General features: G+C 41.5%; 1 protein-coding gene across 14 annotated transcripts in view; it reads right to left on the bottom strand.

The window, feature by feature from the left end:
• Positions 1-26134, bottom strand: part of LOC105497746 (succinyl-CoA:glutarate-CoA transferase) — a 749568-nt gene that overhangs the window by 670707 nt on the left and 52727 nt on the right. For all 14 annotated transcript variants that reach the window (XR_011622306.1, XM_011769072.2, XM_071095070.1 and 11 more), the window contains exons 4-6: positions 22788-22873; positions 21772-21822; positions 16011-16131 (exon numbers count right to left, since the gene is read on the bottom strand). Coding sequence is in view for 13 of the 14 variants with exons in the window: in XM_011769072.2 (XP_011767374.2) it covers positions 16011-16131; positions 21772-21822; positions 22788-22873 (258 nt within the window). In the remaining variant the exon portion in view is untranslated. The remainder of the gene's footprint in view (positions 1-16010; positions 16132-21771; positions 21823-22787; positions 22874-26134) is intronic.

Raw genomic sequence — 26134 nt, 5'->3', positions numbered from 1 at the left:
GGTTTTGGTGTGCATCTCCCTAATGGCTAATGATGTTGAGTATTTTTCATATGCTTATTGGCCATCTGTATATCTTATTTGAAGCAGTGTATATTCAAGTCCTTTGCCCATTTCCTAATTGGTGGCTTGTTAGATTAGTCTTTCTTTTTTCTTTTTTGAGACTGATCTTTGCTCTGTCACCCAAGCTGGAGTGCGGTGGTGCAACATAGCTCACTGCAGTCTCAACCTTCCAGGTTCAAGCAATCCTCCTATGTCAGCCTTCCAAGGAGATGGGACCACAGGTGCACACCACCACACTTGGCTAATTTTTTTATTTTTTGTAGAGTCAGAGTCTCACTATGTTGCCCAGGCTGGTCTCTATCCCCTAGGCTCAAGCAGTCCTCCTGCCTCAGCCTCCAAAAGTGCTGGGATTACAGCCATGAGCCACCCACTTGACCAGACTAGTCTTTCTTATAATCAAATACAATCTGCCCTGTGTATCCATGGGTTTCACATCCATGGATTCAACCAATCCACAAATGGAAAATATTAGGAAAAAACTTGCATCTGTGCTGAAGATGTACATTTTCTTTTCTTGTCATTATTTCCTAAACAATAGGTATAACAACTATTTACACAGCATTTACTTTATATATTACAAGTAATCTAAAAATGATTTAAAGGATACAGGAGGATGTGCATAAGTTATATGCAAACACTATGCCAATCATAACAGAGACCTGAACATCCACAGACGGTCCTGGAACTAATCCCTCACATAAACTTAACTGTACATTTGCCAAATTTCTTAAACTTTGATATTTTTCGCTTGAAAAACCTTTGTGCATAATATGTTCTTTACAAATTGGATTTCACTGATTCCACAATATGGCATTCCATCAAAATCCCTGATGTTTCCAGATTCATGACTATTACCTATTCCACATATATTTAACCATTGTCATTAAATACACTGAGGTTCAAATAAAAGGCTGAAAGTTGTGGTATTGCACTAATGCTGGCTTGAAGAAACATCCACAGAATGAAAAAAATAATTAGTGAGATAAATGCTATCTAAACACTGTCTAACATGTATGTTTTTATCCTTTTAAGTATAAAATTTTTTCTTATCTAACATTGCTTCTTTAAATTTATGGATTTATTTCCCAGGCCTATTACCATAAGGGGAAACAATTCAGTTTTGATGACAGGGTTTTTGGATGGTGGCTAAGTCCTGGCATGTTTATCTGGCACGATCCATAAAACATTCAATTTGTGAAAGTTTTGAAATAACTACTGCTGTGACATTAACTAGTATTGTCATCTTTTTCCTTTTGCTGGTCCCTAGTCTCCAAGAGATTCTTTAAATTGGAAACTATTTTAACCATATATCAGAAGTTAGAGACCAAAGATGAAATCAATTGATTCTGGTGGGTAATGATCTATACTAAATTGATACCATATTTCTAGGCCCAGGCGATCTCTTTGCTTCTGGAATTTTAAAGTATGTAGAAAAACAGCTCAGTCTCCTGTTAAAGTTTTGGGTTTCTTTTTTTTAAATCAATAGTATCAGAAAAATAGAAATATCTGGGAATTGAGGAAGACCACATACATTTATGTACAAAGTTGTGTCATGAGAAGGTACTTGCATATCCATAATTACACCCAGCAGAGCTCTTCTAAGATAAACAATTTTGTCACTTTTTTTTTTTTTTTTTGAAATGGAGTTTTGCTCTGTCGCCCAGGCTGGAGTACAATGGCGCGATCTCGGCTCGCTGCAATCTCCGCCTCCGGGTTTCAAGTGATTCTCCTGCCTCAGCCTCCCGAGTAGCTGGCATTACAGGCATGCACCACTACGCCCAGCTAGTTTTGTATTTTTAGTAGAGATGGGGTTTCACCATGTTGGCCAGGCTGGTCTCAAACTCCTGACCTCAGATGACCTGCCTGCCTCGGCCTTCCAAAGTGCTTGGATTTACAGGAGTGAGTCACCGTGCCCGGCCAATTTTGTCACTTTTAATAGAATGGGAAATCACTTTATCCATGTTCCAATCCAATACATTTTTCTTTTTCCTTTTTTCTTTTTATTTTTGTTTTGTTGTTTTTTTGAGATGGAGTCTTGCTCTGTCGCCCAGGTTGGAGCGCAGTGGCGCAATCTCGGCTCACTGCAACCTCCACCTCCTGGGTTCAAGCGATTCTCCTGCCTCAGCCTCCCCAAGTAGTTGGGAGTACAGGCATGTGCCACCACGCCTGGCTAATTTGTGTATTTTTAGTAGAGACAAGGTTTCACTATGTTGACCAGGCTGGTCTCGAACGCCTGACCTCAGGTGATCCACCTGCTTCAGTCTCCCAAAGTGCTGGGAATACAGGCATGAGCCATTGCACTGGGCCCTTCTCTTTTTATTTTTAAGAGATCAGTTCTCACTCTGTCACCCAAGTTGGAGTGCAGTGGTGCAGAGCTCACTGCAGCCTCCAACTCCTGGGCTTAAGTGATCCTCCCACCTCTACCTCCTGAGTAGCTGGAACTACAGACTTGCAGCATCATGCCTGGCTAATTTTTTTGTTTGTTTATTTTTTGTAGAGACAAAGTCTCACTATGTCACCCCAGCTGGCCTCAAACTCCTGACCCTCATGCAATGCTCTCATCTTGGCCTCCCAAAGTGCCAGGATTACACACATGAGTGAACGTACCCGGCTCCAAGATTTTCTTAATCCCACAGTTTCATAAATAATTCCCAAGTAGGCTGGGCACAGTGGCTGACTCACGCCTGTAATCTCAGTACTTCAGGGGACCAAGGCAGGAGGATCACTTGAGGCCAGGAGTTTGAGACTAGCCTGGGCAACATAGTGAGACCACATCTCTGCCAAAAAAATCAAAAAATTAGCCAGGTGTGGTGGTGCATGACTGTGATCCCAGCTACACGGGAGACTGAAGTGGGAGGATCACGTGAGCCTGGGAAGTCAAAGCTGTAGTGAGCTATGATCATGCCACTGCACTCCAGCCTGGGTAACAAAATGAGACTTTGTCTCAAAAAAAAAAAAAAAAAAAATTCCCGAGGAAAACTGTCATAATGTTTCTTATACCCAGTAACAACTCAGTATCAACTTTAAATTGATTTTTCATAGCAAGAAAATATATTTTAAAATTATATATACAGAAAAAGTTAACCTTTTCACTTGAGTTTAAATAGTTGAAAATATCTACAACATTAGCCTAAATATTTTTATCTTATTAAATAGATATTCTTTTTTTTCTTTTCTTCTTTTTTTTATTTTTTTATTTTTTTTTTTTGAGATGGAGTCTCACTCTGATGCCCAGGCTGGAGTGCAATGGTGTGATCTCACCTCACTGCAACTTCCGCCTCCCAGGTTCAAGCGATTCTCATGCCTCGGCCTCCCGAATAGCTGGGAATACAGGCGTGCACCACCACAAGCGGCTAATTTTTGTATTTTCAGTAGAGATGGGGTTTCACCCTGTTAGCCAGGCTGGTCTCGAACTCCTGACCTCAAGCAATCTGCCCGCTTCAGCCTCCCAAAGTGCTGGAATTACAGGCATGAGTCACTGCACCCGGCTTAAATAAATATTCTATTTCCATACTTAAAAACTTTTGAAGACAGCTATCTCATGTTCACTCGACTTAACGTTATTCCTTACTACCTGAAAAACATATTTCTTCAGCAAAATTTGCTTTAAAGAATGTGCCAAAGATACTCCTTCTCTATTTCATCTGAGGCTTCAAACCCCCAAGAAATGTCCTAAGTGCCAGAATACTAGCACAGATAACACTAAAAGATTATGAAACTAGTTTTGCTGCCATTAGCTTATCATCCATTTGAGGATATGTGAGAAAAGGTGGAAAATTAAATAAAACCTTCAGTCGAATTTCCTTGGAAAGAGTTGTTATTATATGCTAGGCATCTAATTCTGTCATAAGAGAGGAGCAAGCTGTTTTCACCTTAACTTAAGCCACACAAGAGAGACTTCCAAAACAGCATCAGAGACCTTGGCACATGCCAAGGGAATTTGGGAATTCTGCGAATTTTGAATTACCTAAGCACCTGTGGCATGTGTCTAAAAGAATACCAAAGGCAAGGAATTATGGTTACATCAGTTAAAGGCAACAGAGCTAAGAGTTGGGAATAAACTGTACACCTGCCAATGGTGACAAGAAGGAAGGAGGGTTTTTCCCCATGGGCCAAGTTCACCATGAGGAAAGCAGAAGGAGTTTATGTGAAAAGGAATTCTACCCATGAGGGCTGCCTATAGGACAAGGTGATCATAACAGATAGACTCTGTGTATAGATAACAACAAAAAAACAGGGACTGAAGTGGGAGAACTACAGTCTGAGGTCTCTGAGGAGACTACAAAGCTCCCCATAAAAGAGAGCCACCTACAGAGCTTCAGGCACACAGAAGGCTCCACTGCAGGTTACAACTACAGCAGTCAAGTAATAGCCTTTTTGCACCCTTTAACTCGCTTCCCTTCCCTAGGAGGGCCTGATTCTGAAGAAACCACAAATAGCAGCTAGCAATAGGAAAAGATGGATAATGAAGAAACTGACTAGGCTCTTCCAAAACACATAGACATGCACACACATGCATGCACGTGCATACATAATACAAACACACACACATGCAACATATGTGCACCTGTAATACAAACACACACACATACTCTTCACATTCCCAAGAAAGTAGCCTGAAGTGGGGGAAAAGGAGACGTCATAAACTGGACAAGAGCCTAAGGTTTTGATATTAGATTGGACTGAACATTTTAATACTTTAAACGAAATAACTGCCAGGCATGGTGATTCATGTCTATGATCCCAACACTTTGGGATTCCCATGCAGGAAGATCACTTGAGCCCAGGAGTTCAAAACCAGCCTGGGCAATATGCCGAAACCCCATGTCTACCAAAAATACAAAAACTATCCGGGCGTGGTGGCATGTGCCTGTAGTCCCAGCTTCTCAGGAGGCTGAGGACGAGGATGATTTGGGCCCAGGAGGCAGAGGTTGCAGTGAGCCAAGATTGCACCACTGCACTACAGACTGGGCAACACAGCCAGACCGTCTCAAAAAAAAAAAAAAAGAAAAGAAAAAAGAAAAAAAAAAGAAAGAAATAACTGGGGAGAAAAAATCTATAAGACTTGCTTGGGATTTCATCTATGAGCAAAGAGAATAAGTGGATAGCGCAGGTTTGCAGAGGTGGGCTGGGAGAGAAGAAAGCGTCTGCTTGTACTCCAGTAAGTCCAATCGTGTAACACATCTGCTATACGTGTATGGGTAAAAAGAAGTATTTAAAGATAAAAGGTTATGCCGTTGGGGAATAAAATGAAGGCATAAAGTCATTTTTTGGAATCAGTCCATGTCTACAGACAAAATATAACCTGAGTTCTTAGCTCCAAGGGCTGTGTTTTGAAACCCTACATTGGTTGGGCGCAGTGGCTCAAGCCTATAATCCCAGCATTTTGGGAGACCGAGACGGGTGGATCACGAGGTCAGGAGATCGAGACCATCCTGGCTAACACAGTGAAACCCCGTCTCTACTAAAAAAATACAAAAAACTAGCCGGGCGTGGTGGCGGGCGCCTATAGTCCCAGCTACTCAGGAGGCTGAGGCAGGAGAATGGCGTAAATCCAGGAGGCGGAGCTTGCAGTGAACTGAGATCCGGCCACTGCACTCCAGCCTGGGCGACAGAGGGAGACTCTGTCTCCAAAAAAAAAAAAAGAAAGAAACCCTACATTTATATGCTAAGTTTCTCTTCCCCTGCAGAGATGGTGTCATTATTTCTTTAAATAATGAGCTTAATATGAAATGGTAAATATGTCAAACCACACTTTCACTAAAGATCACTGGCTATAAAGTTGGACATATGGCCACGATATCCTGAAATTCTGTTGAAAAAATATTTCCTGATGTAAGAGAGTGCAACAGAGACACTCATAATTTAGACCAGTAGTTTTCAATTGTTTTGACTATGAGAGTTCCTTTAATGTCAAGAACTATCATCTCCATATTGATTATTTATTCAGACTACAAATGATGCTTCATGCCATGTGAATATCACCAGATGAACTAATCTAGACTACTGTCTTTAGAAATTTTTTTAAAATCTTGCTGATTGTTATCCCATTTTACTCCACTCTGCCTCTCTTATTTTATTCTTCCTTCTCTTCTTCCTTTCTTCATTCCCTCATTCCTTTTTCCTTCATTCCCTCTTCCTTCCTTCCTTCTTTTCCCTCTCTCTAGTCTTAATGTCTTTTCTCACCTTCAAAACAGCTATGAATTTGCAGTATGGATTTGCAGATCCTATTCTAATTATTCTATCTTTTTTTAAAGCTATGGTTATGTGGTGAATATGCCGAAAATAAGAACACACACACACAGACTAACTCATGCCGTAAGAATCCAACTGCAGCAGTGTTTTGTTTTGTATTCTCGTTGCTGTGATATGAATGTAGAATGCAGTTGCTAAATAATTTGCCTCATCCATTTGGGCTCACCATTCTCTGCTATTGCCTCTGAAACACTATGAGGGCCTTTAATAATCCTTAAAAAATTATCTTTATAGCTACTCTGTGAAACATGAGCCCCATGTCCATCTCCAGTGCCTATAATGAAGTCAGTCAACCAGGAATTGAATTCTACCTCTTTTTTTTTAATCTGCATTCTACTGAAAAATCCTACCTCTTTTAAAGATTATGATCCTACCCCTCCACTGCTCAGATCCCTCCTAGCATGCCACAGCCCCTGCACACCTCTGCAGTATCTTCTCAAGCATACTGCTCCAGTTTATAGTGTTCCAAACATATTGGCTTTCTCTTAGACCCTTAAAGGCATCTAGATCTTTCCTGCCACGGAGACTTTGCACATGGTATTCTCTCTGCCTGAATCACTTCTCCCCTTGCTCATTACATGGCTGGCTCCTTGTCATCCTTTGGGTCTCTTAAATGTTACATCCCCAAAAAAGTCTTCCCTGACAAGCCCATTTACAGCATGCCACCCCTCCTCTATTAATCTCCACCACAGTACTATTTCATTCTTTCATAATAGTATAGTTTGCTAATACATGTTGTATTTATTATATGTTTTAACTTGTTTATAGAATGTCTCTGACCTAGGCTGTCAGCTCCTTAAAAATGCAAGGACAATGTCTACATTGTTTGCCCCGAACACTCAACACAGCCAGGAGTATATAGAAGCTCAAGAAATAGCTGTTTTGGGGTAGGGAAGGGAAGAAAGGAAAGAAAAAAGGAGGGGAGCTATGTGGGCATTTCTGAATCTTTTATTCTTACTTAATCATAAAATACAGAACGACAAATACTCATGTACCAGCCAGTCAGCTTATTTTGCGAATATAAGTGAAATTCTGTGTCTCTCTTCCCTGTCCCACATCCTCCCTCCCCATTCCCCAGAGTTAATCATTCTCTTGAATTTTGTACTATTCATTACCTTGTATGTCTTCATATTTTAAACACACATATTTTGTATGATTTTACCTCTATGTAATGCTATATAAATGGAGATTAAGGAAATGTCCCTGAGGAATTCACAAAAATCAAAAAGGCACTTTTCAAACCCTCTTCCTTTAAAAAAAAAAAAAAAAAAAGGAAACTTCATTAAATGACATATACAGTGTTCCCACTACAAACTCAGTCTAGTCAATAATATAATGAAATGTTTATCCTTCCAGAAAGAAAGAGTAATGAAGTTAACAAGAAGAGAAGAAATAACATTTTAAAATGTAGTGGAGAGGATTCCTACTGCTAAATTTTCATAATTAATAACATGTTCAGAAGATACAAATGAAAGAAGGTACAACTTAAATTGTTAGGGGAAATACCATTGTACTTCTAAAAGTATAGAGAAATATAGAGTGGTCACTTCACAAATATAAATATGTCCTTCAGAGAGTCTTCCTACCCAGAGGTACACAGGAAACACTGCCCTTTTACAAAAATAACTCCTAGTGAATAATAGCTGTTTAAACACTGCCCCCTAATGTGCATACTCAGCTCCCTCTGAAATGATAAGAGGACCGTGCTAATAAAAATAATCAGGTCCTTCCTCCCTTGTGATCACTCTAGCATTTTTGTCCTGCAGACCAGATTTCACAGACTGAGGCAATTTCAACCACACAACTGTCAGAGTGCATTAAAGTCAATCTCCCAGCCATTCTAAGATTACTGTCATCAGCAGTAAGGCCAACATCTGAGTGAGAACAAACTATTTGGGCTTGGACAGCACTGACAAGACAGCAATACCACTGGGAAACATCAGGAAAGTCTAGGATCTCAATCATAACATGTGCAACTTTAGACTGACGTAATCAGTCTTATAAAAAAACACACACACACACACACACAGACAGACACACTGATTACCAAGAAAATCAAACCTTTTTTTTTTTTCTGAGATGAAGTCTCACTCTGTCACCCAGGCTGGAATGCAATGGCATGATTTCGGCTCACTGTAACCTCCGCCTCCAGGTTCATGCAATTCTCCTGCCTCAGCCTCCCAAGTAGCTGGGATTATAGTCACCCACCACCATACCCAGCTAATTTTTGTATTTTTAGTAGAGACGGGGTTTCATCATGTTGGTCAGGCTGGTTTCGAACTCCTTACCTCTGTGATCTGCCCGCCTTGGCCTCCCAAAGTGCTGGGATTACAGGCGTGAGTCACCGCACCCGGCCAAGAAAATCAGATTTTAAAAAAAGAGATGAACCTTGCTGTTTATGCACACAAACTCACGACTCACGAATGGCTTTGGCTTCCGGAAGAATCTGTTGAAATTTAGACTCCCTGACTAATAAATTTGTTCATGACTTCCATCATTGCCAATAAAATTAGCAACAAGTGAAAGAAAATGGTAAAAATAGGCCAGGCGCTGTGGCTCACGCCTGTAATACCAGCACTTTGGGAGGCCCAGGCGGGTGGATCACAAGGTCAGGAGATCAAGACCATCCTGGCTAACACGGTGAAACCCCGTCTCTAGTAAAAATGCAAAACATTAGCCAGGCGTGGTGGCAGGCGCCTGTAGTCCAGCTACTCGGGAGGCTGAGGCAAGAGAATGGCGTGAACCCGAGAGGCAGAGCTTGCAGTGAGCTAAGATCACGCCACTGCACTCCAGCCTGGGCGACAGAGCGAGACTCCATCTCAAAAAACAAAGAAAAGGAAAATGGCAAAAATATATTATTCTCAAGTAGCGCTGTTCAGTGTCGCCTAATTACAAAATCTATGTCATTACTTATTGATATGTCTTGAAAAGCATAAAGGCACTTACTACTAAGTCAAGAAACCTGTTTTAAACCCATCTGCTATTAAATAGCTGTGTGACCTTAGTTCTGGATCTGTTTCATTATCAGGAAATAAAGAAGAACTGAGTATATAGATGTTATTCCAATAATTGTCAGGAGGTGAGAATGAGGAGATTATAGAATAATGAGAGGTATGTTTTCGGACTATCTGCCTATCCCCCTCTCATTCCTCCATTATATCACTAAAAAGCACATGATAGAACCATTCTTCCTTATCTGAGAACTACTGAATTATATAATCTATCTCCAATGCCATTAGCCATACTAAAACGTTAATACAGAATTTGAGAACTGTAAGAAAACTTAGACACTATCCAATCATTAAGTCAAGGCCCAGAAGAACTTTTGACCCTAACCAGTTGGTTATGAATGTGAATCATTAGGAAGTGTGGGCTTCCCAAGTAGACTAGAATTTTATTTGACTCGATGATGTGATAAAATGCATTATTATTCTCAACTGTCATCCTGCTCGAAACCCACGCCCTATGCCATGCGACTTTGTAGTTCCTCCCTCTGAAACAGAATGTATTTCACCACCCATTGGTATTGGACTTGGCCATGTGACTTGCTTTGACAAATATTCCATTTGTTAGCAGATGCACTGGGAGCAGAAGCTTTAAACACACTGATGAAAATGGGCTTGTTCTCTTGCACTCCACCTTTCCCTATAAGGGGAGATGCATTTGGTGGCCACTGGTCCAAGGAGGATAACAGACATGCAGAGCAAACCAGTCCCCCAACCCACACTTGGAGCCAAACCTAACCAGTCTGTATCAACTGAATCCCAGCCAACCACAGACATGGGAAACAAAAATAAATGCTTATTGTCATATAGCATTTTGCATTTGTTGGTTATGCAGCACTTTTGTGGTAATATGATCATTCAGAAAATAATTTACCTGTATTAACATTTTAAACCTCAACATTTCCATTAGATTACAGGATTCTAATGGAAAAAAATATCTCCCTCACTCTGTCACACATATAAATATTATTGTTTAGACAGAAAAATAAAAATATGATTATGGATCTATTAAACAGCACATTTTAAAAAGTGAGATCTAGTGGCCAAGAATCATCTACCATGTATAGAATCTGTCATTCAGTACAGACGTTAATCATCAGGGCTGGGCACAGTGGCTCACACGTGTAATCCCAACACTTTAGGAGGCCGAGGTGGATGGATCACTTGAGGTCAGGAGTTCCAGACCGGACTGGCCAACATGGTGAAACCCTGTCTCTACTAAAAATACAAAAATTAGCCAGGCATGGTGGTGCATGCCTGTAATCCCATCTACTCGGGTGGCTGAGGCAGGAGACTCACCTGAACCTAGGAGGTGGAGATTGCAGTGAGCGGAGATTGTACCAAAGCATTCCAACCTGAGGAACACAGGGAGACCCTGCCTCCAATCAATCAATCAATCAATCAATCAATCACTACAGCTCTTTTTCCCATCTAAAATGACAACCAGCCTAACATTGCAGCTTACTTTACTTCTTTAATTTTTTTTTTTTTTTTTTTTTTGAGACGGACTCTCACTCTGTCGCCCAGGCTGGAGTGCAGCGATGCCATCTTGGCTCACTGCAACCTCTGCCTCCCAGGCTGAAGCAATTCTCCCGTCTCAGCCTCCTGAGTAGCTGGCACTACAGGCACATGCCACCAAACCAGGCTAATTTTTGTATTTTTAGTAGAGACAGGGTTTCACCATATTGGTCAGGCTGATCTCGAACTCCTGACCATAGGTAATCCACCCACCTCGGCCTCCCAAAGTGTTGGGATTACAGGCGTGAGCCACTGCGCCCAGCCTGCAGCTTACTTTATATGAAGATACTGAAACCGCCATTGAAAAACTGTAACTGAGATGGTGAAAGAGATCTGACCCAACCAGCTCTATCTTGCTTCTTAACACACCTCCAAGCTGCCCTTGTACATTCCTGGGCATAAGCTGAACTAACTTTGGGAGGAATTTAGTTTATGGTTTATAGTTTAAAACAAAGGCTGGGCACGGTGGCTCACACCTGTAATCCCAACAATTTGGGAGGCGGAGGTGGGTGGACCACCTGAGTTCAGGAGTTCCAGACCAGCCTGACCAACATGGAGAAACCCCGTCGCTACTAAAAATACAAAAAAATTAGCCAGGCATGGGGGTGCATGCCTGTAATCCCAACTACTCAGGAAGCTGAGGCAAGAGAATCACGTGAACCCGGGAGGCAGAGATTGCAATGAGCCGAGATTGCGCCGTTGCACTCTAGCCTTGGCAACAAGAGCAAAACTCCGTCTCAAAAATAAAATAAAATAAAATAAAACAAAGACGGTAATAGCCCTTTCCCAAAACAAACCTCCTTCTTGCCTGGGGACTAGGCTGCCTTTATAGGACTAACAAATTAGCTACACAATTAGAAATTATGGTTTAAGAGTCATGCGGCTGGAGGCTACAAGATTCTGACCCTCCTTAAACTGCTCCTAAGATCAGTGCTTGAGATATTTTGCAGACCCTGCACTTGATGAATCAGCTGGCACCACCCAGATTGATAAACTGGCTCATGTGATCTATGGCCCCCACCCAGATCTGACTCCTTACAAGAGGACAGCGTCAACTCCCTATGATCTCATCTCTGACCCAACCAATCAGCACTCTCGACTCACCGGCCTTCCCCTACCCACCAAATTATCCTTAAAAACTCTGATCCCTGAATGCTCGGGAGACTGACCTGAGTAATAATAAAATTCCAGTCTCCCACACAGCTCGCTCTGCGTGAATTAACTCTTCCTCTATTGCAAGTACCCTGTCTTGATAAATCAGCTCTGTTGAGGCACGAGGCAAGGTGAATCCATTGGGCAATTACAATATCACCATATTGATAATTACACTGTGAAAAGCAAATTATTATAATAACTCCACTAACCTGAATCCATAGAAATTACAGTATTTTATTTTTTATGAATATTTTTTAAAACAACAGATAATAGGTCGGGCATGGTGGCTCACACCTATAATGCCAGCACTTTGGGAGGCTGAGGCAGGAGGATCACTTGAGCCCAGGAGTTCTAGACCAGACTGAGCAACATGGCAAAACCCCATCTCTACAAAAAAAAACTTTTCTAATTAAAAATTTAGCCAGGCGTGGGGGTACACACCTGTAGTCCCAGCTACTTGGAAGGCAGAAGCAGAATAACTGCTTGAGTCCACAAGTTAGAAGCTGCAGTGAGCTATGATCATGACACTGCACTCCAGCCTGGGTGACAGAATAAGACCTCATCTCAAAGAAAAAAAACCAAAATATTTTGAAGCTTTCTACAGTAAAAAAATATTTTCAGATATCTATTTTAAGATAAACTTACTGAATAATAAGGAGTAAAGCTTTTGCTTAGTTCCTTTTTAAAATCTCTAAGTGCACCAGTTCCTTTTCCTAGCTTAGGAAAAGACCTAAGGCATAGTGATCTATGACAATAATAGAATATTTGCTTCATGGTATAGGCTCTTTTGGTATCTTAAAGCAATGATCATTATGTAGTGCCATGGATAAGCTATAGAAGAAATCACAGATAAAGCTAAGTATGTACTAACCCCCGGCTATTCTTTGAAAGTTTCTTTGGAAAATATAAGCATACTATTTAGTACTTATCCCTATCTCTGAAAAGTAGAATGCAGGAAAAATTGCAACTATTAAACTCTTTAGTCAAGTTCTGATTACTCATTCACTAGTTCAAAAACTGCTGTTGACCAGCCTGGCCAACATGGAGAAACCCTGTCTCTACTAAAAATGCAAAAATTAGCTGGGCATAGTGGTGGGTGCCTAGAATCCCAGCTACTCGGGAGGCTGAGGCAGAAGAATCGCTTGAACCTAGGGGGTGGAGGTTGCAGTGAGCCAAGACTGCACCACTGCACTCCAGCTGGGCAACAGAGTGACACTCCATCTCAAAAAAAAACAAAAAAAAATTAGCCAGGTGTGGTGGCTCACGTCTGTAATCCCAGCACTTTGGGAGGCCAAGGCGGATGGATCATGAGGTCAGGAGTTCAAGACCAGCCTGGCCAACATAGTGAAACCCCGTCTCTACTAAAAATACAAAAAATTAGCCAGGCGTGGTGGCGGGCGCCTGTAATCCAGCTACTCAAGAGGCTGAGGCTGGAGAATCGCTTGAACGCGGGAGGCAGAGGTTGCAGTGAGTGGAGATCACCCCACTGCACTCCAGCCTGAGTAAAAGGGTGAGACTCTGTCTCAAAAAAAAAAAATTGCTGTTGGCTGTAGAACCCCTATCATGTGCTCTGCATTACATGTGGAACTGGGAATAGAATAACAACCTTCAATGGCGTGAGGGAAACTGGCAAGTAAAGAGGAAGTAAAAAACGACATAGAGGTCAAGTGCGGTGGCTCATGCCAGTAATCCCAGCACTTTGGGAGGCCGAGCCAGGTGAATCACTTGAGGTCAAGAGTTAGAGACCAGCTGGCCAATATGGTGAAATCCCCTCTCTACCCAAAATACAAAAATTAGCCGGGCAAGGTGGTGCACACCTGTAACCCCAGCTACTCTGGAGGCTGAGGCATAAGAATTGCTTGAACCTGGGAGGCAGAGGTTGCACTGAGCTGAGATTGCCCCAGTGCACTCCAGCCTGGGTGACAGAGCAAGACTCTGCCTCAAAAAAATAAAATAAAGGCCGGGCATGGTGGCTCATGCCTATAATCCCAGCACTTTGGGAGGCCAAGGCAGGTGGATCATGAGGTCAGGAGTTCGAGACCAGCCTGACCAACATGGTGAAACTGCATTTCTACTAAAAATACAAAAATTAGCCAGGCGTGGTGGTGCGCACCTGTAATCACAGCTACTCAGGAGGCTGTGGCAGGAGAATCGCTTGAATTGGGGAGGCAGAGATTGCAGTGAGCCAAGATGGTGCCACTGCACTCCAGTCTGGGGGACAAAGTGAGACTCAGTATCAAAAAAAAAAAAAAAAAAAAGAAATGCAAGTAATTCCAACCTACATATGCTATATGCCTTTCTGCTTAAATGATCTATGTTTTTAAGTATAAATTGTCTATGAAAATAAACACTTCTGGCCAGGCATGGTAGCTCACGCCTATAATCTCAATACTTTCGGAAGCTGAGGTAGGCCAATCACATAAGGCCAGGAGTTCAAGAACAGCCAGGCCAACATGGCAAAACCCCATCTCTATGAAAAACACAAAAAAATTACTCCTTTACCTGATGCAGGTCTCTACTCAAATGTCACCATATGGGTAGAGCATTCTCTCACCTACCAGTATGAAATAACTTATCCTCACCCCACCCCCTTGCCAACTACCAGACTCAATTATCAAAAACAAAAATAAAAGTGCTTATTTATTTACTATCTATCACCCTAACCTAGAATACAAATGCTCTAGAGAGCGCAGATGGATTTTTATCACTCCTATATTCCAGAATCGGAGTCTACTGCCTGGAAGATCATAGGTTTGCAGTAAATATTTGGTGGATGACTGAGTAAAAACTTATAATACTAGGAATTTTTCTGATGCAAACTATTAATATAACATTTTATGTTATGAGTCACTTTTCTCTATTGCATCCCTAATTAAGAGTTAAGTACTTATATAGAAAACTAAGTAACACTGTGACTTTTTCCCTTTAGCCTAAACATACAAATACATGCATATATAAGCAGTTCACTGGCAAGGGCTGAATAATCGGAAGACTTTATGCCACTCTTTTCCTTCTCTTGGCTTAGTGCTTCTGAATATATTGAAGGGATACCTTGGGCTCCTATGTTATTACCTTAAAGTCAATTAACATTTCAACTCTGGGCCGGGAGTGATGGCTCATGCCTATAATGCTAGCACTTTGGAAGGCCAAGGTTAGTGGATCACTTGAGGTTAGGATTTAGAGACCAGCCTCACCAATATGGTGAAACCATCTCTACTAAAAATACAAAAATCAGCCAGGCGTGGTGGTATGCACCTGTAATCCCAGCTACTCAGGAGGCTGAGGCAGGAGAAACCTTTGAACTTAGGAGGCAGAGGTTGCAGTGAGCCGAGATCACGCCACTGAACTCCAGCCTGGGCGACGGAGTGAGACTCTGTCTCAAAAAAGAAAAAAAAAATTGTAAGAGTTAATAACAGTACTTTGTAAACATTTGTAAAACATCAACATAAAAATTAGCAAAACTATAGGCAGATAATTCAAAGAAAAAATATGAATAGCCAATAAATTTATGAAAATTTTCATTTAGATTAATGTTCCTTAATAATGTTCAGCATCCAAGGCCGGATGCGGTGGCTCACACCTGTAATCCCAGCACTTTGGGAGGCTGAGGAGAGTGGATCACGAGGTCAGGAGACCGAGATCATCCTGGCCAACATGGTGAAACCCCATCTCTACTAAAAATACAAAAATTAGCTAGGCATGGTGGCACGTGCCTGGTAATTCCAGCTACTCAGGAGGCTAAGGCAGGAGAATCGCTTGAACCAGGGAGTCGGAGGTTGCAGTGAGCCGAGATCGCGCCACTACACTCCAGCCTGGCAACAGAGCGAGACTTTGTCTCAAAAAAAAGAAAAAACAAAAAAGAAAAAATTAATGTTCAGCAACCTAAATGGCCTGGGAAAAAAGAAAGCAGAATAACTTCCAAAAAAAAAAAAAAGCCAGCAAGAAGTTTCTTACAGCAATAAGAAAACGCAGAAACTGGAAAACCTTTTAACTGACAAGGATGTGGGGTTGAAATACCTGTGATGGAACAATAGATGATGTGAGGAGCAATCTTGTCTATATCTTCATATCCCAGGCCCATTGCAGACAGTTTGCCAGGGACATAGTTTTCCACAAACACATCACAAACAGCTGCGAGCTGATGGAAGAGGTGAACATGAGTCAGACTTCCCCTCAACAAATCCTCACATGATAGAATTTTAAATTCTACACAATTGATTCTCCCTTTCTAATAGCTCAGAAAAATCACAGGACCGATGAAGCAAATTAGATAAACATAGAAGTTCTGGTCAACTACTTAAAGCATTACTGTCAGTAAAATAATGGCTTTTAAAGTTTTTGTAAGTACATGGTATTGAATGGATTCTGCATCCTTTAAATGTAATAAATATCTAGACTACATGGTCTGTCCAAATAGATTCTCAAAAGATTAGGTAGAAAAATTAGAATGTAAGTACATTAAATCTATGAAAAACACCTTTTAAAACATTTACAAGAAAACTAAATAGGTCATGTCTGGTTGCTCACTTCTCTAATCTCAGCACTTTGGGAGGCCAAGGCAGGTGGATTGCTTGAGCCCAGGAGTTCAAGATCAGGAGTTCAAGACCAGCCTGGGCAACATGGCAAAATCCCATCTCTACAAAAATTAGCCAGACAAGGTGGTGCACACCTATGGTCCCAGCTACTCAGGAGGCTCAGGTGGGAGGATCTCTTGAGCCAGCAAGTTGAGGTTGCAGTGAGCTGCAATGGTGCCACTGCACTCCAGCCTGGGAGACTATTAGACCTTGTCTCCAAAAACAGACCTAAATACAAAGTCTTTACTACTCAGCATCCCTATTGTTACATAATATTCCTCATTATAACATGCACTTAACGCATGTAAACAGGATTCTGAAATGTTTTCACACCTTTCAGATGCATTCTTCCCAAAGAGTTTTAAATGTATTTAATGAACCACCGAAGTTTTTTTTCTTCAGGCCACTAAACTATAGCCCAGTAAACCAGGAACTGTCAGGAACAAATTCCAGATTGTGATGCCCAGACCACTGTTACAGGAATTAGAGGACAATGCAGCACTGTAAACCTTAATTTTAATTTTTTTCCCAAAATTTCAATTGTGACTACTTTTAAAAATGTTTGTAAAGGGCCAGGTGCAGTGGCTCACACCTATAGTCTCAGCACTTTGGGAGGCCAAGTAAGGCAGACCATTTGAGGTCAGAAGTTCAAGACCAGCCTGGTCAACATGGTGAAACCCTGTCTACTAAAATTACAAAAAAATGAGCCAGGTGTGGTGGCACATGCCTGCAATCCCAGCTACTCGGGAGGCTGAGGCACAAGAAATCACTTGAACCCAGGAGACAGAGGTCACAGTGAGCTGAGATCGCACCACTGCACTCCAGCCTGGGTGACAGAGTGAGACCCTGTTTCAAAAAAAAAATATATATATATATATATATATAAATAATATTTTATATATATTTTTTTTTATTGGCTCGGCACAGTGACTCACACCTGTAAATCCCAGCACTTTGGGGGGCCAAGGTAAGCAGATCACTTGAGGTTAGGCGTTCGAGACCAGCCTGGCCAATATGGCGAAACCCTGTCTCTACTAAAACTACAAAAATTAACTGGGCATGGTGGTACACGCCTGTAGTCTCAGCTACTCAGGAGGCTGAGGCAGAAGAATCACTTGAACCCAGGAGGTGGAGGTTGCAGTGAGCCAAGATAGTGCCACTGCACTCCAGGCTGGGGAAACAAAGCAAGATTCCATCTCAAAAAAAAAAAAAAAATCACAGTAATTGGCTGGGCCCAATAGCTCACGCCTGTAATCCCAACACTTTTTGAGGCTGAGGGGGTGGATCACTTGAGGTCAGGAGTTTGAGACAAGCCTGGGCAACATAGCAAGGCCTCATCTCTACAGAAAATTTAAACATTAGCCAGGCATGGTGTCACATGCCTGTAGTCCCAGCTACACAAAAGGATGAAGCAGGAGGACTGCTTGAGCCCAGAAGGTGGAGGCTGCAGTGAGCAAGTTCTTGCTACTGAACTCCAGCCTGGGCAACAGAGTGGGACTGTCTCAAAAAAAAAAACAAAACATGCACTCCTACAAGCACTAAAGAAAATAAACTGCAGGCTAGCCAGGTGCAGTAGCTCACACCTGCAATCCCAGCACTTTGGGAGGCCAAGGCAGGTAGATTACATGAGGTCAGGAGTTCAGGACCAGCCTGGCCAACATGGTGAAACCCTGTCTCTACTAAAAAATACAAAAATTAGCCAGGCGTGGTGGTGGGCACCTGTAGTCCCAGCTACTTGGAAAGCTGAGACAGGAGAATTGCTTGAACACGGAAGGCAGAGGGTGGAATGAGCCGAGATCACACCATTGCACTCCAGCCTGGGAAACAAGAGCGAAACTCCACCTCAAAAAACAAAAAAGGAAGAAAAAGAAAATAAACTGCATGCTATATAGCAAAATTCTAATATTGTTTTTTTTGTTTGTTTGTTTTGTTTTTTTTTTTTTTTTTGAGACGGAGTCTCGCTCTGTCACCCAGGCTGGAGTGCTGTGGCCGGATCTCTGCTCACTGCAAGCTCCGCCTCCCGGGTTCACGCCATTCTCCTGCCTCAGCCTCCTGAGTAGCTGGGACTACAGGCGCCCGCCACCTCACCCGGCTAGTTTTTTGTATTTTTTAGTAGAGACAGGGTTTCACCGTGTTAGCCAGGATGGTCTCGATCTCCTGACCTCGTGATCCGCCCGTCTCGGCCTCCCAAAGTGCTGGGATTACAGGCTTGAGCCACCGCGCTCGGCCTAATATTGTTTCATCTAGGCATAGGATAAATGAGAGTTCACTATTCTTTCAACTTTTCTGAATGTTTTAATTTTTCATAACAAAATGTCATAGGAAAATAAAACTCATGCATTGCTATGCTGACCATAACACACACCCGTAATAATGATATTGTGACTGTCAACTAATTAACATAGAAAATTGTCTGAAATATTGGATAACACATGATCAAAAGTTATCAAATCATATCGCCACAATAATACTAAGTTCCATATAGGTTTTCTAAGCAGAGTTTCAGTTTTTACACAACCTGTTTTTGGTTAGCCTAGTTGACAAAGGAGTCATACTTTTTGAAGCTCTCATGTATCCAGCTGATTGACTTGTATAATACTTTGGAACTGTTTCTATAAACTAGACCCATTATATTAGCAATCCCTTTTTTTTTTTTTTTTTTTTTTTTTTTTTTTTTTTGAGATGGAGTCTCACTCTGTCACCCAGGCTGGAGTGCAGTGGTGCGATCTTGGCTCACTGCAACCTCCACCTCCCGGGTTCAAGTGATTCTCCTGACTCAGCCTCCCAAGTAGCTGGGACTACAGGCACACATCACCACGCCTGGCTAATTTTTGCATTTATAGTACAGACAGGGTTTCACCATGTTGGCCAGGCTGGTCTCGAACTCCTGACCTCACGATCCGCCCCACCTTGGCCTCCCAAAGTGCTGGGATTACAGGTGTGAGCCACCATGCCTGGCCTTTTTTGCTACTCTTAAGGCCAGAAGAGAAATCTATACCAGAAATAAGAAAGACTAGAGAAACAATAATTTTTCCTTTAGAAAGTAAGATACATAACTTATGAATTGTATAACTACTTAAAAGCAATTGACTGGCCATGGTGGTTCACACCTGTAATCCCAGCATTTTGGGTGGCTGAGGTATGCAGATTGCTTGAGGCCAGGAGAACAATTTAGAAAAATCAAAACAAGTTTCAAAAGAAAAACAAAAACAAACAAACCTAAGTTATGCTACAGGAAAGATATGGGAAGGCAGGGTGGTAAGATCAGGATGATTTTCAAGCTTTGGGTTCAAAATACATCTAGTTAATGAAAATTCTAAATTGGCTGCATTGATCCAGCGAACCAAAAAGGATGGTCCCTGATTCTGATCTTAATAATTAAAGATTATCTTTCAATGATCGAGATAGAGAACATAAAGCAGCAGAAGAGCAATTGAAGCTAAGTTCATGTTTGGGTAAAAAATAAAGTTTGAGGCCAGGCGCAGTGGTTCATGCCTGTAATCCCAGCACTTTGAGAGGCCGAGGCAGGTGGATCACCTGGGGTCAGGAGTTTGAGACTAGCCTGACCAATATGGTGAAACCCCATCTCTACTAAAAATATAAAAATTAGCCGGGCATGGAGGCACGTGCCTGTGGACCCAGCTACTCCACAGGCTGAGACAAGAGAATTGCTTGAAACCAGGAGGCGGAGGTTGCAGTGAGCCGAGATCGCGCCACTGCACTCCAGCCTGGGTGACACAGCAAGACTCTGTCTCTAAATAAATAAATAAGTTTAAGACTTGGTTCTCTAACCAAATAGCCCTAAGTACAGTTGGCCCTTGAACAACAGGGGTTTGAACTGTGCAAGTCCACCCCTAGGTGGATTCTTTTCAACCAAACGTGGATGGAAAATACAGTATGCACTGGATGCAAAACCCATGTACACTGAGAGCCAATTTTTTATATAAGCAGGTTCCACAAGTCCTGTACTGCAGGACTTAAGTATTCACAGATTTTGGTATATGTTGAGGTTCTAGTAGAATCAGTCCCCCAAATACAGAAGAATACTGTACATCCATTAGATTCACCTATAAACCTTAGCAAAGATGGCAAACAAGGTTTATCCCACATGATGAATCCAACATCAGGAACATAGGAAATAATAACAGCTAATAACTCATGAGTGCTGACTATGTGGCAAGCACTCATCTACACATTTTGCACAGACTAACTCAATTCTAACAACAACCCTAGAGAGTAGGTACTATTGGGCTGGGCACAGTGGTTCACACATGTAAATCCCAGCTCTTTGGGAGGCCAAGGTAGGCAGATCACTTGAGGTCAGGAGTTCAAGACCAGCCTGGCCAATATGGTGAAACCCCATCATTACTAAAATTACAAAAATTAGCCAGGTGTGCTGGTGCACACCTGTAATCCCAGCTACTCTGGAGGCTGTGGCAAGAGAATTGCTTGAACGCAAGAGGTGGAAGTTGCAGTGAGCCGAGATCATGCCACTGCCCTCCAGCCTAGGCAAAAAAGCAACACTCTGTTTCAAAAAAAAGAAAGAAAGTAGGTACTATTATTACCCAGTTTACTAATGAAGAAACTGAGGCACAAAGAAGTTATATAACCTGTCTGAAGTCATATAGCCAGTAAGCACAGAAGGCAGGATTCAAATCCCATGCAAAGGTATCCATCCTTAATTTAACCACTGTGCCTTCCAGCTCCTCTAAGAAAGATGCTGAGATCAGGTCTGGATATACTGATCATCTGAGTAAGGGTTAGAGAAAGTTTGGACTCTCCAGTGATGTGACTCAGATCCAAATGTCAGCTTTCCCCATACTAGCTAGGTAATCTTGGAGCATCACTTAGGCACCAGGAAATTCAATTCCCTTTTATGTAAATGAGATTTCAATACTTCATTTACAAGGTAAAATCTGAGGATTAGAGAAGATAACGTGAGCAAAGTGCCCAAGCCCAGGATTTGCTACAGAGTTGGTGGTCAGTCAATAGTAGCTAGCACCATAATGATACACAATATACAAAAAATTTAAAGCACATTACACTTACAAAGAAGTATACAAATCAAGGTAAATACTTAAAAGGTATTTGTTGCAAATGTAAAGATCACCCATAAAACTGAGTTTTAAAACACTTTTGCTCTGATATTTCAATCCCTAATTATAATCTAGGTGGTAGGATGCCTTCTATACAGCATACTGTACCTCTTTGATGATTTTCACCCCTTTTGGATCCTTGATATTAACAGCAATACTCTAAAAATTAAAAATATATATATATATTATTTCGATGACCAAAATACAAGCCCCAATCCCTACCATTATGCAATATACCCACATAACAAACATGCAATGATGTATCCCCTGAATCCAAAATAAAAAGTAAAAAAAAAAAAAAAAAAGCATGTATATTAAAATACTATCATAAAAGTTTTTCTTTTTTTCTTTTTTCACTTTTTGAGACCAGTCTTGCTCTGTCACCCAGTCTGGAGTGCAGTGGTGCGATCTCGGCTCACTGCAACCTCTGTGTCCCGGGTTCAAGCGATTCACATGCCTCAGCCTCCCAAGTAGCTGGGACTACAGGCACACGCCACCATGCCCAGCTAATTTTTGTATTTTTAGTAGAGATGGGGTTTTGCCTTATTGGCCAGGATGGTCTCAATCTCCTGACCTCATGATCCGCCCACCTCGGCCTCCCAAAGTGCTGGGATTACAGGCGTGAGCCACTGTGCCCAGTTATGAAAGTTCTTCTTATTGCTGAACAAGAAAGCCATTCATATCATAGATCATCCTCTTAAATTTATTTTATGCATGAAGAAATATTTAAATCATCTTTACTGATTCTATATACCATGAGGATATATTAATATGCTAACAAGGATGATAGGAGATGTTTTTAAAGTATAATACCAAGTGTTAGGCAATTATTCCCTAATAATAACAAATGTAAGGAATCAAATGATTTTTCTATTTCATAAAATTATTTCCATTATAAATTCTTATGAAATGGTCTAAGTTACTTAGTAGGTAAGAAAGAGTAGTAAAAAGCTCCATTGTTTCTACTTAGTGAATGGTAAATGAACAGAAGTTTAATTTATTTGAAATATTAATTACATCTTAATTTCTTTAAGGAACAAAAAAAAAAAGCCACAATGATATCAACATTTTTGCTATTACAAGAGAATTACACACAAAAAGCCAAAAAGGGATGATATTCTTACTTTTTTATTTCGGTTAACACTGAGATAATATGTACTTTCTGTCCCAACAAAAGGTGGCCCCCAAGTCCGTGTATCATCTCCAACTCCTGAAAATAATAACATGAGCTATTAATCTTTGGGTTTTGTTTTTTTTGTTTTTTTTTTTTTGGAGATGGAGTCATGGAGTCTCACTCTGTTGCCCAGACTGGAGTACAGAGGAACAATCTCTGCTCACTGCAACTTCCACCTCCTGGGTTCAGGTAATTCTCCTGCCTCAGCTACCCGAGTAGCTGGGATTACAGATGTGCACCACCATACCTGGCTAATTTTTGTGTTTTTAGTAGAGACAGGGTTTCACCACGTTGGCCAGGCTGGTCTCAAACTCCTGGCCTCAGGTGATCCACCCACTTCGGCTTCCCAAAGTGCTGGGATTACAGGCGTGAGCCACTATACCCAGTCATTTAAAGTAGTTTCTAAGTGACTGTGAAAAAAAAATAAAAATAGTACTATCAATTTCTAGAACTATAATTTAATTGTACTATCAATTGCTAAAACCAGCTAGGATTACAGGCACCCGCCAGCATGCCCTGCTAATTTTTGTATTTTTACTAGAGACAGGGTTTCACCACATTGGCAAGCCCATCTCGAACTCCTGACTTCAGATGATCCGCCCGCCTCAGCCTCCCAAAGTGCTGGGATTACAGGTGTGAGTCACCACACCCAGCCAAGAAGCATTAGTTCTAACTGGAGCTAAACCAATGACATCTCCTGCATCACCCTCCGTAGTAACTGGGATTACACAGGTGTGCACCACCATGCCTGGCTAATTTTTTATTTTTAGTAGAGACAGAGTTTCACAATATTGGCCAGGCTAGTCTTGAACTCCTGACCTCAAGTGACCCAGCCGCCTAGGCCTCCCAAAGTGATCCCACTGCACCAGGCCAGTAGTTTATTTTAGACATTTGCACTCATTTCTCAGGTGGAGATAATGTCAGGAGTCTAAACTGGAGGCCTACAAGGCTTTCCTCATTTAACTGGGGTTTCAGAAAGCTCTGTGTCCATGGCACATGACAGGAAATGAATGGGTTAAAGGACATATCTGGAAAAACCTGCAGCTTGGGAGACATGTTTTATTTGACCCACACAATTCTTAAAGTTTTTAACTAGCTGCCATGATTTCAAAATCTGGAAATCTTTAAAACTTCACACTGCCTTTCTTAGATGACCTTCTGACACATTCATTCATTCAACAAATATTTATTGAGCACCAACTATGTCACAGACACTGCTCTGTGCAGAGCAGACACAGCAGTGAACAAAAGACCAACAGCCCTGGCCTCGTGTGCCCTAGTGGAGACGATGCTGAAATTTCAGCTGCATCCTTGCTCACTTCCCTGCTCACTTTCCTCACTTAGGTTCCCTGCCTGGCCCTGCAGGCACACAGATACATCCACTGACTGGCTAACTCTACAAAAAGAGGAGTATACATAAATGTAATATGCTCTTTGGTTACACAAATAAAAATAATCTAATCTAATACTAAATCAGAAAACTACAACCAGGCCAGATGTGGTGGCTCATGCTGGTAATCCCAACACTTTGGGAGGCCAAGGCGGGTGGATCACTTGAGGCCAGGAGTTTGAGAACAGCCTAGGCAACATGGTGAAACCATGTCTCTACAAACAGTGAAAAAATTAGCCAGGTGTGGTAGCACATGCCTGTATTCCCAGCTACTTAGGACACTGAGATGGGGCAATCGCTTGAGCTCAGGAGGTCAATGCTGCACTGAGCCAGGAGTGTGCCACTGTATTCCAGCCTGGGGGACAGAGCAAGATCCTGTGAAAAGAAAAGAAAAAGAAGAGAAGAGAAGAGGAGGAAAGGGGAGGAGAAGGGAAGGGAGGGAAAAAAAGAAAAGAGAAAAGAAAAGAAATAGAGAAGGAGGGCAGGGCAGGGCGAAAGAAAGAAAGAGAGAGAGAGAGAGAAAGAAAGGGAAGGGAAGGGAAGGGAGGGGAGAGAGGGGAGGGAGGGAGGGGAGGGGAGGGAAGGGAAGGGAAGGGAAGGGAAGGGAAGGGAAGGGAAGGGAAGGGAAGGGAAGGGAAGGGAACTGAAAACTACAACCAAATTTTATTTAATTGAGGAACTGTAGAGTGGATATAAAATGAAACTAGTTTTCTACTGAAATGTGAAAATACCACAAAGCTGCTTTTAATGAAAATCACTTTTTCTCATATCGGTGTTGAATAACTATCTCAAAAACCCAAAACAATTAAATATATAATATGAATATTAAAATGTATTAATTGGGAGGGTGAAGAGAAGTAGTCATAGTAACCGGTCAAAAAAAGGACAATAGGCTAGATGCAGTGGCTCACCCCTGTAACCCCAGCACTTTGGGAGGCCGAGGTGTGTGGATCACCTGAGGTCAGGAGTTTGACACCAGCCTGGTCAACATGGTGAAACCCTGTCTCTACTAAAAATAAAAAAATTAGCTGGGCGTGATGGCACATGCCTGTAATCCCCGCTACTCAGGAGGCTGAGGCAGGAGAATTATTTGAACCTGGGAGGTAGAGGTTGCAGTGAGCTGAAATCATGCCATTGCACTCTAGCCTGGGCAACAAGAGTGAAAACTCTGTCACAAAAAAAAAAAAAAAAAAAAAAAAAAGGACAATAAACACCTGCTAGGAACAAAGCCCGATACCAAGTGTATGGCGATGAGACATAATAAAGGCCTAGACAAAGAAAGATCTGTTGTGGTTTAGTTTCCATGGTGGAAACTAAAAAGTACAAAGGAGAAATAGGCCTCACTATATAGGGAACAACAATTTATAAAATTAATAGAAATACAAATGTTACCCTGGTGGCCAACTGAAATAGCAAGAGAAATTATTAACACATTGAATGTTCTATGTGTTATAGGAATGGAAAATGCAAGAAAACCAATGGTTGTAAGTGCTGTGGTGTTGAAATCAGATAGCAATATGGAAATTAGAAGCTTTAAAGAAAAAAAACAAATGTTGAGCTAGAAAATAAACATTCTTCCGCATGTATCCAACACTGACTAAAAGCGATGAACATCATTGAATGAATAAACAAAGCATCATCTCTGGGAGCAGGACTTGCCGAGCACTTCTACCGCCTGAGACTGGCAGGGATAATAAAGAGTAATAAAATATACTAATACATGATATTCCTCATGCTCATCAGAGAATCTTCTGCTAACTGCCTTGGCCTCTTAAGAATATCTACTTAACAAGAAATTGAATCTTCCAGATCAAGTATTCTACTGTCTGTAAAGACAAAATAAAATTTAAAAAATTTTTAAAAAGAAGGAAACAAACAAAAAGATATTCTACTTTATATGGTTATCA

Source organism: Macaca nemestrina, chromosome 4 (genome assembly GCF_043159975.1).
Source record: "Macaca nemestrina isolate mMacNem1 chromosome 4, mMacNem.hap1, whole genome shotgun sequence".
Taxonomy (NCBI): Eukaryota; Metazoa; Chordata; class Mammalia; order Primates; family Cercopithecidae; genus Macaca; species Macaca nemestrina.
Note: the sequence above shows the minus strand (reverse complement) of the source record. Positions and strands in the feature narration are given on the sequence as shown.